The sequence below is a fragment of the Diadema antillarum genome, unplaced genomic scaffold, assembly GCF_040938485.1.
Source record: "Diadema antillarum isolate AM-2024a unplaced genomic scaffold, OU_Dant_1.0 seq00000177_RagTag, whole genome shotgun sequence".
In the NCBI taxonomy this organism is placed as follows: domain Eukaryota; kingdom Metazoa; phylum Echinodermata; class Echinoidea; order Diadematoida; family Diadematidae; genus Diadema; species Diadema antillarum.
Window position 1 is genome coordinate 1523220 of NW_027271244.1, and position 17798 is coordinate 1541017.

Genomic DNA, 17798 nt, shown 5'->3' on the forward strand with positions numbered 1-17798 from the left:
GGAGAGGCACAACGAGAGTTTTTGCGATTCCTACTTTCTTAGCAGCAAAGCGTTGCATTAAATTGTATCTTCCTTTCATATGTTTGCTTGACAGAGTATTTTATGTCATTGTTTCGCCTAGCTGTACATGGTTTACGCAGACAAAGTACCATCGGAATGTGGAAAACATCATCCTACAAATATATTTTGTCATGACAGCTTCAATTGATCAAAAGATCTTTGCAAAATGGTTTCTTTGGTCAAACAATGCAAATTGAAGATTATCTAGGACATATCGAGTCCTGAAGAATGCAACACACCTGCACACCATTCTTTATCTCAGACTTTGCCCTACAATACTTGCTGTTAATTTTCTCAACTGTTTCAAGCATGTACACTACTCTTCATGACTTACATCAAATGAACACATTGTTTTTATTTTTGTTACTTTTTGATTCATTTCTGTTTACTGCACATCTGTTACCTTTGTAAGAATCTGTCTCTTGAGGAGTTACATGTAAACTACTGCACTAAGTTTGTTACGACAAATGCTCACAATTGAAAAAAAATAAATAAAGGGTAAGCATTGATTAGTTCTGAAATCTGTGAGAAAGCGTGAAATATCTTATCTTTACATGTATGACCTTCGAATGACATCTGGTGAATTTTCAGTCGAAGAATGTGTTAACAGTGAATCAATATGTGAGATGGTGCCACTAGTGCACTGCCTTCCCTAAAAGCAAGAACAACAGTGACCTTAATCCCAAGTCTATGCTAAGTTTTGCTTTTTCTTACTCAACCATCACTTGCAGTCTTCTGATTGCTATCGTCCTCATTTTTCTTTGAAGAACTTCGCCAAATCAGCTACATTGTTGAATCAAATCGACCCTTACCTGCACCTAATGAGAACATCGGACCGAAAAGTGCAGCATGTGAGATCTGATTTGTGTGACCAAAAAACCTACACTAAACAGTGTGACGGGCGTTATTTCTGGAGCAAAGAATTTGCAAAACATGCTGCTGGATAGTCCAAGTCATGATCAGTAATACACATGCTGGGGCATTTGGAGATTTCAGTGCACCAAAAAAAAAAAACAAACTTTGAAATGGCAGCGCGAAGAAATCACCCACTATAAATACCTCCCCCTCCCCACCCCATTACATCCCACCCCGCCTACTTTGGGACCTGATGCACCAAAAAAAAAAAAGAAAAAAAGAAAGAGAGGGAGAGAGAGAGAGAGAGAGAGAGAGAGAGGAAAAAAAAACACAGGCCATTTTTACATGCAAGAAATCATAGCAAAATTTCTTGTCCCAAGGCAAAAAACCTAAGAAAAATAAAAGTAAAATGGTTGAGATGATACCAAAATGCGAAATAGTCAGAATGGATCCTGCTTGTACTTTCCCTTTCCAAGCAATCCATCATCACCCTCCAATAGCGTCCTATTCCAAAATTTGTTAAAGGAGTACAACACTTGTGTACAAGCACCAATTCACTTGGCACAAATCTGTTACGAAACTAAACCTCCATCTGCTACTTCTAAACCGACTCACGTGTCCCCTCAACGACGGTCTCCACCCCCTCAACGTACAGAAACTGGCAGAGGAGCTGCGACTGCAGGCACCCTACCGCCCCTTTTGGCAGGCCTTACATGGTGCCATTGCCGCTGGGGGCCTTGCTCCCCCCACCTGCCTTGAGGTCATAAATGAGCACCTGGTGGACGGCGGCAGCATGTTTCATGAGTTCCCAGGGTGACACCTCCACGTGCTTACACATGGCACAGATCCATGCAGGGGGTTCTTTTAGGGGTGGTAGGAAAAACAAGATATTCAGATATGTTGATTACTCACACAGCAAAAACTTCTTTACAAAGACACAAACACATGTGGCAAAATACTTCTTATCCTTGATCCCTATAAAACAAATTCCTTCTGTTTTTGCTACTGATATAGCAACATATATACCTGATATACAGAAACTTTCTCATTTCAAAGGACCTGCCTAAAATAGGTTTCCCCTCGCTTATGTGAAGTCAGCTTGTTCAGTACAGTGCACTCCTGTTACAACCACCATGGCTAATATGAAATTTCAATCACAACGAAGCAAACATTCAGGCAGCAACATTATCCACTCAAAGTAATTTTATTATTTACTTGCTTGGTCATAACTAAATTTAGACATAACAAAAGAAAACTGCCGACTTGCAGCACCCTGGGTGGTATCATTCTATACCATGTTCTCTGGTCACTACATCTACCACTCCCAATTCATTAAAAGGGGGCAGGTACTCACCATCTCCACTCCTCTCATCATCCATGGAAGCATCATGAAATCTCCTCCTCTTGGCTGCAGAAGGCTGTGCAGGCAGTAGTGCTGGATCATAGAACTCACTGTGAAGGTCATAGTTCAGAGCAAGAAGGTTTTATGTCCTCATCCAATCAAACATGATTTGTAAGCATATTGTCACTGACTGACCTCTGCTCAGTATCTCCTTTGACAGGTTGGGCATTACCAGTGGAAGTGACAGACAGTAAATGACAATCATAGAATGAAATCCAATCTTTTCGATTGGATACAATCTGCTGTTCTTCACTGAAACAAATATGTCCTGAAAGTCACTGAGGAAAAACATTCAGCATAGTTACCTACATGATAGAAAATTCAATGACTGTTCACTGAAAAACACTGCCGTTGATAAAAGACTTTCAGATCTGGACTAACATTTTTTCTCTCTCCTATTTCATGTGTACTACTGGTAGTTCCAGGTTTAACCCTAACTAGGCCGGGGGGAGGGGCCTCAGAGGCCCCCCCTCGACGTTCCGCGTGACGTATCGCAATCGCAAAAAGCTATCGCCGCGACGTTTCATGACTTTTTTCTTTCGAGTCTCCCGCATCTTTTGACACCAAATTTGCGACGCCAGGCACGCGGTTCCGAAGTTACGCATAAATATGTACATGCATGTCAGACCAAAAATTGCTCAAAAACGTTAATTCGTGTAAATTTCAATGCAAACTGTGCTTACAGGCAAATTTCATAAAAGCATGATTATTTTGGTGTTTTATTGATTAAAATCAATGAATAACATATTTTCTTGTTCGGAGCGATGTCGCGGACAAATTTCATCGAAAAAACAATGAAAAATGTAAAGTCGAAAAAACAAAGAAATACATAAGAAATTCCAAAAAACAATAAAATACTTAAGAATTTTTTCTGATATCACAATTTTTTTCATTACATTTGCTAAGGACACTGAAAAGAATATTTACACAAAAAATGTGCCTGTTTTGAGCTTTATTTTGTGATTTATACCAAATAGTCTGATTTTATGCATCATCATGCATAAATTAGCATAATTTAGCATAAATGATGATTTTTTTTTGAAAAAATAACTCCATGGTATTTTAGATTACATCATAGGCAATGTGTGTGCCAATTTTCGTCGCGATCGCGCGGTCGACGGCCCCGGCTCTATCAACTACCTAAATAGCCCGGCCTAGTTAGGGTTAAGAATATTCACGAATACCCTGGAATAATTCAATCATGACCATCCTGCCTTGCAAGTGTATCTCATGTTACAGAAATTTATTTTTGACTGAAACTGAAAGTTAACCTCACTGAATACGATGCTGCTGTACATTGCCATCCTTCATATATAAATAGTTTCACGAGAACCCTTCCCAATTGTCTGTGTGGTAGATAGTGCATTACAAATATATAACCACAAAATGCCATTGACAGTGGACCAGTTAAACAAAGCAAATGATTAGATCATGGCACCACACATTCTAAATGCTGCAAACACAGATTTGGAAATTTAGGACAATATTGCTCAAGATTTTCCTTTGCTTGCTTATCATTCAGTTGATAGGAAAAGCACTACACATCCTAACACATCTTAAAAACACTACACTTCACACATCCTAACACATCTTAAAAACGTTAACTATAGAACTGCTTGTCTTCTCCATAAATGGGGAACATATTGTAGTGTTATTGTTTTTTTTTTCTACTGCTTCATGATGAAAGCTAATGTTTCCAAGGATTACACTCGTTTTGAAGGATTATTCATTCATCACAACTTTCCTGTAACGGTATATGAATGCAATTAATCAAAATCACATCACCTAGAAGCATAAGAAATGACAACTCACTAATTTGCAAACTCTCCAAACGCTCGTTTGAATCCTACAGGTCTGCTCTCGTCGGGTTCACTGGCAACACGGAGATCTGGAAAAGCAGACAGAAGCGTGCAGTTTCCATGAATAATTACTACTTGATCCACAGCAGTATCATGACTATGGTGAATCGTAGGCCTCCTTCTATCCACAAACTTTCATTCATTCATTTCTTTGTTTATTTATCAATTCATGCATTCCTTTAGTCAAACATTATGTTTTCCCTACCTAAAGTGGCCTCACCAGCAGTCAAAGTAGTGTTCTTCAGAGTCCTACTCTTTCTCTTGAAAACAGCGAGAACATAATTAAATGACTGAGCTTCAACCAACCTTGAATTGTAGAGGGCAAGCTTTCGTCCTCTCCTGAGGACTTTCTCAAGCCTTATGCAGTGGAGTGTTGTCTTGCTGCCGTTGCCTGTCTTTGGTAATCACTGGACCATAGATTGGCGAAAGGGTATAGCTCCACTGCATAAGGCTTGAGAAAGTCCTCAGGAGAGGACAAAAGCTTGCCCTCTACAATTCAAGGTTGGTTGAAGCTCAGTCATTTAATTATTCATCATCCCCAGCCCATGAAAGTTTTTAGCGAGAACATGCTTGTTGAAATGTCGGGAGTGGGTAGGCCTTTTTCAGGCCACGACATCCTGTGGCGGATCCAGGTGGGGGTGCATCAGGCGTGCCCCCCCCCCCCTTTTATTTTTTTTTTAACAAAATAAATAGAAATAAAAAATGGGGAGGGTGGGGGAAGCCTTCTACCACCCAAATGACAATATTTCCTCACAATATTCTCACAACAGACTCTCTCTGAAGGCAAAAGCTTAATGGAAATCCCAAGCAAGGTAGACCAGGACAATGTGGACCGTTTACAACAACAGGGGCCCTGTGTTCTGAATGTTTTTAAGCTAATATCCAAATGCAAATTACTGTGGAGAACATTTGCCACTGCACTGGCTTACCTAAGTGCTGAGGGTTGTGCACTCCTAGCCTCCTGCCATGTTCCGCCTCCACAGCAGCTCTGGCCTCCAGCTCCGATGTGAACTGGACGAAGCCGTAGCCCTTGTGGAGGGAGATTCCTGTAATGGTGCCATACTCCCGGAATATCTCGAAGATTTGCTGCCGATCTGCGTGAAGCGGGTTCAGGTTTCCTATGAAGACCCTCGAGGCTTTGGCTGCGGGGTCTTGGCTGTTGGTGCTGGTGCCTATGGACAGGTGGCTGGATGGATTGTTGTGTGGTGGCCCTCCCATTCCGCCTCCACCGCCCATAAAATTGTTGACTGGTCGTGGACCACCAAATGGAGCTCTGTTCATCCTTCAGGAGGAATGGTGCTTTGGGGACAGTTGAGAGAAATCATTGCAGCTAAATTATATGTACATGGTTCACATCCTTGTTCACATCCTTATTATACTGCAGGTGACCGTCAGTGCAGTAAAGCATCATTCTGATTCAGAACATTTCGATCTTTTTGGGGAGGGAAGAGTGAGCTATTTACATACCAACCATGTTTCAATACATGTATTCAATACATTTCCAGGCTTGAGAAGTTGGTGAGAACTGCAAGCACATATTAATTACTCTAAAATAGTTCAACACACAAGAAAACAAAACAATGAAATATAAGGTTTTTCATCTGCCAGTGGACATAACAATTGTACGGATCATTAACCCTTCACAGGGGCAGATCCAGGATTTCTGTAAAGGGGAGGCACCTTTAAAAAATCACAAGGGGGTGTAAGAGCCCTCCCCCCATGTTTTTTTTTTTATATCTCTTGTTTTAACAAAACATAAAGAGAGGGGCGCATGCGCCCCCTCTGGATCCGCTACTGCTTCACATAATGTTCCATCCATACTGTAATGACGTAATTCTGAAATGTTGCAAAATATTTTCTGCACAAAGGGTGAATAAATTGTAAGGGATGCATGCTTACTTACCACAACATAAAATAAAAGAAAAAAAATATGAGGAGCCCTTCCTTCGGAATATAATATCTGAAATAAAATAATAAAAAATGTAAAAATAAAACAGTAATAAACAAAAAATGATGCAATATGAAAATGAACTCCATGATCACAACTTTGATTCAGAATGAATGTCATAAAAGCTACAGATCAATCACCAATGTTAGGATAATTAATCCAAATAGTGTGCTTGGGTGCATAGAGCTTTTTTCTCCGATTTACTCTCTCAAATAAAGTCAACACCATCAATGAATGTACATGCAACAATTCGTACAGGTGCTCAAAACTCAAATTCAATTAAAACTAAAGCTGAAATGACAGCTGCCTGTTAAAATTATAAAGGGCCCTTGCCCGAGGGAGCATACAGAATGTACAGGCAGGTGAGCAAAATTTTGCATTTGCAATGCCCTGCTGATAAAATGCAATGGCAACTTTGATTTCAACCACAAACATAGTGACTGTTTCAGATGTGTTGTCACTTTTGAATTATACCTATTCTTTTGGATATATATGTTATTGAACAAGATATTCTCTCCCTTCCTGAAATAGATTGCATCCGCTGACTGGCCTGCCTAATGTTAGAAATCCTGGGATCCATGAAGGACTAGATTTCAACATGATCATTGACCACTGCAGAGTCTGCACTGTATTCATGCTTGCAAATTATTCTGACCCGAGTGCACTGAGCAACATACTGTTCTTGTGATAATGGGAATCTACATGTTCTTTGTTGCAGGTTGCGCCTATTGCTGCATAAAACATTACTTTGACAGTTTTGTTCGCTGTTTCAAACTACACTCCAACATGATGAGAAGTATATTAGTAAATGTGTCAACATGCTGTTTTGTTGTGAAGTCTGCCTAGTGTTTTCCAGTGAGCTTATTCACACTGTGTAGCTACTGACCTCCTCGATGACACACTGGCAGAAATGCAGTCTCGGTCTAGTCACATGTAGTGGCTGTATCCTAAAAAAGATTATTCTGTATTTTTGCAGATACAGTCAAACCTGCCTTAGCGGCCACCTCTCTATAGCGGCCACCTGTCTATAGCAGTCACTGAAAAATCCCCCCGAGAGAAAAGTCGTGTAAAAGACCCTGTGTATAGCGGCCACCTGTTGACGCGGCCAGCAGCCACAAATTTTGTTTCCCACGGTAGATTTCAACCTGTCTATAGCGGCCACAGACCTGATGGAGCCTGAGCCGAGCTGATAATTCAGCATGTTTTTCTGCTTAGCCGTGCTAGTCATTCATGGGCAACGTTCAGTGATTGCCACCGTTGCATTCATCACTCATTCAGTCATAATAATGCACTAGTGTTAAGCTTTCTTCACGACTGTACATAATAATGCTATACTGTGCAACAATTTCATAAGCACCGGCATTGTTCAATGGATGAAACACACGTGTGCATACGTATACACATACATGTAGGCCTACATGTGAGTAGGCTTACTTACAATAGAAGTATACATCAATGAAACATGTGCATGTAGGCAATGCAAAAAAGGTTGGATAACCTGTCTATAGTGGCCACCTGTCTATAACGGCCACTCTTTTTGTTTCCCTTGGGTGGCCGCTATAGACAGGTTTGACTGGTATAATTTATGTTCTGTGGAATCCCTCTCCTAAAACAGATGCAGACTGAAGGCTCTCGTACCCAATACTGAAGGGGGATGCTTTGCCCATGAAAACCAATCTATGTACAATCCGATCTCTCCTATCCAGACATGTCAGCGCTAATCCAGATAAAAGATTTGGCCAGGTATGAGAAACTTGATGTATAATATACACAGCTGCCGAAAAACGATCGCCTGTACTATGCCCTGATTCAATGAAATGTTTGTTGTAAATGTTTTTGCAGTGATCTGGGGGTAGTGAATGTCTGAATGCATGTTATTTAGATGAAAATTAGAGGTGAATATAAATCAATTATGTTGAGAATAATTCATGTGAGTTTGCACAGGCATGTTGTATAAGTTTGAAATCCGACCTTTTTTCCAGTAATTATAACATTGAAGAAAAAAAAAAATCATGCCTGAGATTGCATTTAAGGATAATAGAGAGATCCAGATGGAGGAAGGCTAGATAGGAAAGGTCAGACTGTAATTAGCTTGAATGGCAGCAGTTGCCGATGTCCCGATGATCAGTTATCAGCATGCTATTTATGTGTCAATGAGCTGGTAGCTGTGTCTATTTCTACAAAAATACCATCCAATTCTCTGATATTTCGAAAAGCTGGTGAGTTCACTGTATTTATCATATACATGTATGTTGCTTTAAAAAGTTTGAATTTATCATTCTAGGATGTTCATTTATGACATAGGGACAGTACAGTGGTTAAATCTCCCCTTGGAGTGTATAGATGACATGGGAGGTTTCTCTAGCTGTTGTTGTGATTTTGTTTTTTTGAAAACCGTCACATGAAAATAAAAAACTCTTATCAAACTCCTCTGCACAGACCAATTTTCTGTCTCACAATACTACCACTTGGGCGAGTATGGTCCATGGATACAACCACAAATCAGTCCGGGAAACCTGTATGGGGGGGGGGGGGGGGGGGGGGGCCTCCGGTTCATTAGGATCTCTCCTCCTCATGAGGCCCTAGACTCGAGATGCTCATGAGGTCCCCTCTTCACTTCCCATCCATCTCACATCTGACATATATAAATTGTCACAAGCTCGCACAGTGATTTTTTGTTTTGTTTAATGTTGATACACATTTCCACTCTCCATGATGAAAGGAAGAAGAAAAATTTTATCTGCACTTTTTCACAAAAATAGAGTTTCAATCAACCATGTGCAGCAACCCACTGAAGCAGGTTCGCTCAATGCAGGGCTGCCACAGACCCATAGGCCAGATCCGACTCAAAAGTTTTGGTGCTTTTTTCTGTGGCTCTCACCTCTCTGTGCATAAAAATGTTATGCTCAATGAAACTGAAGACTGACATAATTTCACAAATTTTCGTAAAAAGAAACAAAATCAGAACTAACCTGATCTTGTGCATACATTCAAAATTACTAAAATAAATATTCCATACTGACACAAGTAGGTGGATAGTCAAATTTGTCAGCAAACTTATCATAAAAGCAATGCAAGCTGTGGGATTTTCAGAGTGAGCTTGTCCACACATGCACGGGAGGAGACTTCTGTACATAGCAATTTATAAAATGGGTTCAAGAATGTAGCCAATAGGAAGCGCTGAAATGAAACACACCTCCTTCCTCTACTTCAGTACAACTGCACTGCCTGTAATCCTATGGTAGATTGCCGATCGTCTGTGCGCGCGGCGGCTCCTTTGATGAATTGCATGCATACGCGTACGCGCTGTCAATCCTGTAAACAACTTCTAGTTCGGGCTGCCGGCCGGCCGGCCTGTCTTCCCTTGTGCATAACATATGTGGGGTACGTACGTATACTGTACTATACGTACACTTTGTACAGTACAGTAGACCAAGCGTTATGGGACCGGACGCGTAATGGAGTCACTTTGAAGAGCAAATCCAACGATTTAGCAGGTTAATTCTCACGCCGTTTTCAGAGTATGTTGTCTAGTAGGCCTATATGAGGAGTCTATATCAAGTCTTTAAGGTAAAGGGTGCATATTCTATGTAAAATAAGTAAGTTTTCATGCGGGTGTCCGGAAACCCAACCCCCCATTATACTTATACTGTATGTGCGGGACTTCCGCGAGTGCGACGTGCGTAAAAGTTTGGGACGAACATCTTCGGACGTCTTGACCCACAAAGGTACGTGAAAAACGCTGAAAAATGATGTTAGTTTTCGAATTTTCGACCCATTTTATAAAACAAATGATGCACAGGATTATTTCGTGGCGTTAGTGTAAACATGCACTCGGCTTCGCCTCGTGCATGTTTCACAATTGTAAATACCCTCGAGTGCACTACGCCTACACTAACGCACTCTATCCTGTGCATCATTTGTATATTATTGCATGGCTTACGCACTGTCTGCTACTGGAAGCTTGCATAAAAGGCGCCCAATTGTAGGAATTCACAAAGAAAGCGATTAGCTTGCTGACATATTCAAGTACCAACCTACCCCATCACTTACAGTTATTTGGAATATATCCACATGATCAGGGTAGTTCTGATTTTATTTTCATCTTTACAAATATTTGTAAAATGTCAGACTTCAGTTTTATGGGGCTGATTCGTGCGTGGAGAGGTGAGAGCCGAAGAAAAAAGCACAGAAAACTTTGAGTCGGTCCAGGCCAATAGGTGTAGCAGTAGACAGAAAGATCCGTCTGTCTGGAGGAATCTTTTATTTTGTTGACGTTATCGCTCTCCTCCGTGTATAAGGAGGGGATACGTGAAGCCAGACGCAGTCTCCGCAGAACATTTCCCCGACGACCAGATACAGAAGAGTTTCGGTCAAGTGTAGCAGCAGCCCTGCCTTGAGCGAGCCTAGCCTGATGGCGCCCGTGCATCAGAGGGTCGCTGCACACAGGTTGATTACAACTCACTTTTTGTCAAAAGGCAGAAACAGATTTTTTTCTTCTTTTAATCACTGGAGAATGGACATGTGTGTGTGTATATATATCAAAAATTAACTGTGCAGACTTGAAACAATGTGTCAGATGTGAGATGGATGAGAAGTGAACAGGGAGTCTCATCAGCATCTCAGGCCAAAGGGCCTCATGAGCATGACTGAGCATGACAAGGAGGGTTCCTTTTATGAGCAGAAGCCCACCTTATGAGCGGGCTTCCCTGACTGAAATGTGTGGCTGGCTGGTGATGACACACTCACACAGGCTTGTGACTGCAGTGTTGGGGATGGAGTACAAATACAATTGAATGGAGTAAATGGTAGATAATCGAGTCGGAGTACGACAGATCTAACGTTACTTGTGCTTGTTCTACCATACATCCCCACTTCATTAGTAAAAACTTCCCTCCAGCTCCAGCCACAGCCTAGCCCTACACAAAGAAAATGGACTAATGACAAATGTTTCATTTCGTTTGCGTATAACTTGTAATTGATGAACCAAGGTATGATCCCATGTCAAACATATCGGCATATCACTCTGAAAGGTCAGAATTATAAAATATCATCACAACACTATTTCCAATCATGATTTTGTATGTGTAAACCCTATGGCAAATGTAAGCGTAACGTCAGTTACCGTCATTCCTTCACTGAAATTGGCATGGTGCCCTAGACTCAGCTCATCTGTCATGGACAGTGGTCACCCCCAAGGCCAAGCGCAAGCCTCAGTCTCAGAGTCAGGCTCAACAAGGCATGGGTATTAATTGGATGGAACATACCAGTTTACATACTGTGTAATACACTGTACAATAGGAGCATGGCAGATTTTCGTAAAATAACCCGATACGTGATTCTGTACCGACGATTCATAATCACAAAGTACAAAATCGCCATCACTGCAAGTCAGCCAAGTGTAGGCCCCTAATGTATATATTGTGCACCGCAGCTTTGACTCCCTGCTGCACTGTAACACACACAATCACACACATGTGGGTCAACGAACATCAGATGAGATGAGATGTGGTAGGTAGACTAGAAGAATGATAGGAGAAAAACATTAGACACTGGATAGCCGTCTCATAGAAAGGAAGAACATCCTTCGCAAATACAAACTGGACTAAGGAAACACTTACCTGTTTTTCAATGGCACCACGAGCACCTCTTTGGTGGGAACAGCACTTCTCCGCAACGTGTGTCGCATGCACCACCCAACAGCCGCTCCGCTACGCACCAGTCACGTCGTCTATACTACGCATATCGGCACGGCCGCATCCGCATGGGCACGGCCTCTAGCCTCGGAAATCTCTCGCTTGCGTACAACGTCGAACGACTCCCGACGATTACGACTCGACTCGACCCACACGGACGGCCATGTACTACGAGTAGTACCTCCTTGATAATACAATGCATATATACAACGTATCATTTAGATAGATTGTTACTACTTGTTGTATCGTATGCCACACAATATATGTTTTGTTCTTGTGAAAGTGAACAAATTCACTGATTAACATAGCTTGAGCACTTTGTTTTGTTGTAAGAAGATGGTAATGTGACGGTAACGTCCAAGTATCTGTTACAAATTGCAATTAATGTATATGTGTGCTTTGTCTTTGTATAATGTATCGATGTAATCGGGTATGCATGCAAACAAATTAAATTTCCAGAAACACAAATAAATTGAATTTAGAATTGAATTGAATTGAATATTGATAAAACACATAAATAGATAAATACATGTCTATGGATATGTGTTGTGTGTGTGTGGGTGTAGGCCCTACATATATGTGTGTGGGTGTAGGCCCTATACATATATATATATATATATATATATATACTGTAAAACATGATATATTCGCGGCAAGAAATTTTCGCGAATTGGAGCCGACAGCCTTTTTCGTGGCATGAAATTTTCGCGAATTGCTACTGGCATTCAATGCATGTAGTGTAGACAAAAGCTTTCGCGTGCATTTTAATTTCGCGAATTTTGGCGCTCGCGAAATTTGCGAATTAAAATGCACGCAAAAATTCCTCGTTTTTCAGTATAATATATTTATATACAGTGTATATGTATACACACACACATTATAACAAGATTATATGCAGGTAACTCCCATTATTATTTTGAAGTCCTCAGGACTGGCAGTTTTCGTTCATTATTTCAAAATTTCATTATAGCTGATAAATAATGTGTACATAAATGTATTATAAATTAGAAGATAATTTAATCACTTGAATTCTTACTTTGTTGTACAAGAATCTTATTCTTAGTAACCATATTTATCGTAATGGGAGTACACTGAATATTTCTTTGCAGAATTACATTTTTTAGAGAAAATTATGAAGCAAAAATTCACAATTTCACATCCTTTATTTCTATGTTTTTGACCAGGGCATCTGATCATGAGAGTTGTTGTCAGCCCTGACAAATCATCAGTCTCTGACAATCACCATAGTAACATGCACTCAGTGACCGGAGTTTCTCAGCGAATCAAAACCAGGGATTTTACTGAAATTGTCATGATTGCCAACTTGTCACTGATGACAATTTTCATGAAGTGGTACATGTACCCAGATTGTCGTTGGTGAGCTTAGAAAATCTTACTCTTTTCTCTTCAGACTAATTTTCAACTAATCAAGAATTTCCTCATGATACAAACGAAGAGTTTGTTCGCAAAAACCAATATCCATTTTTGAAGATTTTGAAGTACGGTCTCTGTCATAAAGTACAAAATAATACCTGTTAAATGATATCTTGGTCATTACATATAAGGCACATTTTTGAAGTTATGGTAAAAAGAAGCAAAAAAATTATTTTTTATTCTCCTTATTTTTCTTGACCTTTAATCGCAAATATCCCCATTTGACAAATATGGACTTATCGGTTTTTGCGAACAAACTCTTCAAATGGTATTGTTACTTTGTATGAAAGTAAAAATATCAAAGCCAGTAGATCAGTGAAAATTTAGAGTAAAAGGCAGACACATAAATAAGTTATGAATTATGAAAGTTTACACAGTAAAGCAAATTGGCAAATCTGTGTGATCTAGGCATCAAGCAGCTCACCTCCTCTTTGGCTCACAAAATTTCACTAATTTTCATTTTCCTCAAATACATTGTCTGTGGGCAAAGAGAAAACTTGTCCACTGAGAACACACAGAAATATTATTAACTGTACTCTATCTCTACAAAGAAAGGGTCCAAAGAAAAATGTGTTGGGGAGAAATGTAAGAATTTATGAATTTTTGTGTACATGTACAAACCAGAGCTACCAAGTCTCACGCATTCAGCATGAGACTTAAGCATTTAGGGTCCGTCTCACGATGTCACGCATGGCACCTATTTTCTCACTCATCGGGCGACTTGGGCCTATAAGGAGCATAGCTTAAAAGATTAAAGTGATAGTTGAAATTGAAGGTAAATTTCCCTTTTGTCTTCCGAAACAAGTAAAAAATAGCCACTTAAGTATGCACCTGATCGCACCATTAAGAGCTAAAAATTGAAAAAGCTCCCTACTGTGCGAAGCCACAGGGGGAAAACCCCTCCCACACCCTCGCTCGCGCGCACATTCACGCGCCGAGATGCCAGGTCATGAAAATCTCACTCATAAAAATCTTTTGAACTTGGCATCCCTGACAAACCAACTGCTGAGCTTCTTCACACCTTGATTACAGTTCCAAATTTGTCATTAACTTTTACATTTTCGAATTCTTTTATGTGTCTAAATTTCTCCCCAATTTTTAATGACCTACTTATCTGATTTTTGTTTCTATACCTGGCAATGCAATACATGTATCTGGATGGAATTTTATTTTTACCATACATGTACTACATTGTATATACTGTACTGTATAATGCAAAAAAGTTTGTGACATTAAATATTAGTCAATTTTGGCTCTCGCAAGTAAAATGCAAGCAAACATTTGTAGTTTTACAGTACATAATCACATTTTTAAAGATGATAGCCTTGGTGGACATCTAATTTTGAAATTTTGATTTACTACCCAATACATGCATATGTAATGTGTGAACACCCCCTTTATATTTAGTAAAGCCCCCCCCCCCCCCTTTACGGAATTCCTGGATCCGCCCCTAGTACATGTGTGTGTGTGTGTGTGTGTGTGTATTTGTGTATACACCTGCATTTCATAAGCATGTACATGTAGATACAATGTATATATAAACATGTTGCTAGTACACATATCGTCGCATGCAGATTGCGTTATGGCAGAATGTTGTTAACTTCCGTGCCCTATGCGCACTCCCACACCCTAACGACAATCTGCCATGCGCACTCCCACACTGTAACGACAATCTGCCAGGCGCAGGGAAGCGCGCTAACGACAATCTGCCATGCGCACGACGATATAATGCACATTACATATATATATATATATATATATATATATATATATATATATACATATATATATATAATTATATATACATACATATATATGTATAAATATATACATATATATTCATTTATTATCACAGAAACAATCACACACACACACACACACACACACACATCAAGTATATAACATTATTTAAATGTCTACAAAAATACTGGTCAGTAGTTGGTCATAATGCAATCATGTGACTAATGCAGGAGGAACAAAATTGTTATACAATTGTATTGCCTGCAGTGATGTCAGGTACAATGCTATTTACATAGTTAAGAATTTCACTGGCTGCTAGTGGGGCTGGAAATGTTTACCTGGTATTTACAATGTACAATGTACTTGTCCTTACATCCCCACACGGCTCTATATTTCCTAGTGATTATATTTTCCAGAAGGGTGCAGCGCTGATGGAAAATATCATCTTGAGGGGAAATATAAACTCCTGTGAGAAGTCAAGTGTTACATTACGACAGACAAGGCAATACAACTGTACAGTATTTGCTATATCACTGGGTACAGTGTCTACATGCATGTAGTGTACATGTATTTACATATCATTTCATTCTCGACCTGTCGTCAGCCAGCAAAATTTTGGAATTACTGTACATTTATGTTAGCCAACATGACATCACCGCATGTAGAATGTGCTTGCAATATGAATGATCTACTGTAATGACTTAGATCCTCACTGCATTAGTCACATGATTACATTATGACTAATCATTGACCAGTTTTCATGTACACCACTTCACATCAAACAGATGTTGCCTTTTTAAAGGTGTAATATAGCACCCGAAAGGCCAAAAGGAGTGTTTTCCCCAAAAGACGATTTCCTGAAGATCATAACATCGAGGGAAAATATTGTCTCAAGGGGAAAATATAACTCCCAGGGGACAGTCAAGTGTTATACAGCGTACTACAAACTTGTACCATGATAAACAGGCAATACGTTATACATATCATATCATAATTGTGGTCTACATAAATACACATTTCATTCTAGTTCTGTCAGCAGCCAGTCAAATTCTGGAATTATATCACCTGACGTACATATATCACTGCAGGCAATACATGTACATGTATAACAACTTCAATCCCTGCTTCATCAGTCACATGATTACATTATGACCAATCACCAATCACTATCTAAGTACACCCTGCACCAATATTCATGTTATAATAGGGAGCTTTAGATTTTAGATGCGCGGACGTTCAAAGGGGAAAAAACATGGTCTGAGCGTGCGCAGAAGCGCACGTCAAGTTGACGCGTGCTTCTGCACACGCTCAGACAATGTGTTTTTTTTTCCTTTTGAACATCCGCGCATCTAAAATCTAAAGCTCCCTAACATTTCAGTTAACAGCCGCAGTTTTTTTTTCTCACTTTCCAGCTACCAGCATATTTCAAGTCGCTTCATATTAACCCACATTCATGCAAGCAAAGGGGAAAAACAAAATCTCCTCTCACAACCAAGAATACGCTCTTACAGCTCTATAATGTACATGTTTCCCTACTGGCTGACAGTAAAACATCATTGCTTGGGTATTGACAAATGTGAATGTTTTATTCAGGATTCACAAAAATCATTGACATTTACTTTCAATGACATAAGGGTACAGGAATCATGAAATAAATCCCTAATAGTCTGAACATCATACAGGGAAATGACAAGGACTTTCATATTAAATACACTTGGTCCTAGCCGTGTGAATCAAACATACATTCTACATGCACGTTTATCAATTCTCGGCTCAGCTTTCCACATCTTCCTCGTTAAAGTACATTATTTACATCACCTCAAAACAAAACTAACAAAAGAATGAACAAAAAACAGAACAAAACAAAACATTGGTCATTGAAATGAGAATCATCTGAGCTGTGCAAGTCTCATTAGTTCAATGTCTGGACTTATCGGTGCCAGATGGCATACAACACAGCATTTATATGAAATGGGCAGTCCAAACTCCTACAATGCTCTGCAATGTGGATTCACATTGTGCTGCTAATATCATCACAGCTCATTTTGTAAAGGTATAACAATAAATATTTTAGGCACATTTGGGTCCTCACATATGCTACAGGCAGATCCAATGACGGATTTATGTACACCAGTAAACAAATCAAAACCAAACAGAATGGAACTGACAATAAGAATGACAAGGAACAAGGAAAGAGCAATCTGTCCTTACTGAATGAATTTAGTCTCATCATTTTTTTTTTCACATTTTAACAAGCAGAAAAGTATTGTTGCATTAAATTAGAAAATATACATCATCTCTACACAAAACTGAAGGTGTACATGGGAATTAGAACGCACAAAAATCCTTGTAATCACAACTTGTTACAGTGTATCATAAACCAGTGATCTCCCTTCTCCCCTGTCCTAAACAACCAAAAGACTCTAATACACTTAGGACAGTTAGGAGAACGCTTGAGATACTTAATGTACAATGTCACTACATCCTCAAATATTTAACACCAAGAACAACTCATTCATACTAACACATAGATACCATGTGAATTATTGTCCTGTAAGCCATGTACATCCACTGCAGAGTATCAATGATAGTCTGATAACTAATGGAAGCTACTGCAGTCAACAGCTGGATGTGACCTAAAAGCTCTGTGTGTTATTTCACTGGTCATGGCTGTTCAAGAGACATGATGCACCCGATGCATTGAACAGACTCTATATGGCCGGATAGCAATGTTGTGGGGCCATTTGATACAACGTAAATGTGTGACCACCATGGGGATCCTATACCTATAAATACAGTTCTTA

The 17798-nt window shown here is 39.7% G+C and overlaps 1 protein-coding gene across 2 annotated transcripts; it reads right to left on the reverse strand.

The window, feature by feature from the left end:
• Positions 1-1217: 1217 nt before the first annotated feature.
• Positions 1218-11833, reverse strand: LOC139728407 (heterogeneous nuclear ribonucleoprotein C-like). 2 transcript variants are annotated; one of them, XM_071639348.1, is made up of 6 exons: positions 11746-11826; positions 6080-6136; positions 5106-5475; positions 4130-4205; positions 2270-2367; positions 1218-1776 (listed from the first exon to the last, which is right to left on the reverse strand). In XM_071639348.1, exons 3-6 carry the CDS (start codon positions 5455-5457, stop codon positions 1625-1627), a joined length of 678 nt encoding a protein of 225 aa, XP_071495449.1. In that variant the 5' UTR covers positions 5458-5475; positions 6080-6136; positions 11746-11826; the 3' UTR covers positions 1218-1624. The 2 variants fall into 2 exon arrangements, with proteins under 2 accessions (XP_071495449.1, XP_071495448.1); XM_071639347.1 differs by lacking the exon at positions 6080-6136 and having other exon boundaries at positions 11746-11833.
• Positions 11834-17798: the final 5965 nt, after the last annotated feature.

Excerpts from the sequence above, each read along its gene's own strand:
- LOC139728407 (XM_071639347.1), bottom strand. The coding sequence starts at position 5,457 with ATGAACAGAGCTCCATTTGGTGGTCCACGACCAGTCAACAATTTTATG. Across the intron at positions 2,368-4,129 it reads TTTGGAGAGTTTGCAAATTA|TGAGTTCTATGATCCAGCAC; the intron begins GTGAGTTGTCAT and ends TGACCTTCACAG. Across the intron at positions 1,777-2,269 it reads TGATGAGAGGAGTGGAGATG|AACCCCCTGCATGGATCTGT; the intron begins GTGAGTACCTGC and ends CACCCCTAAAAG.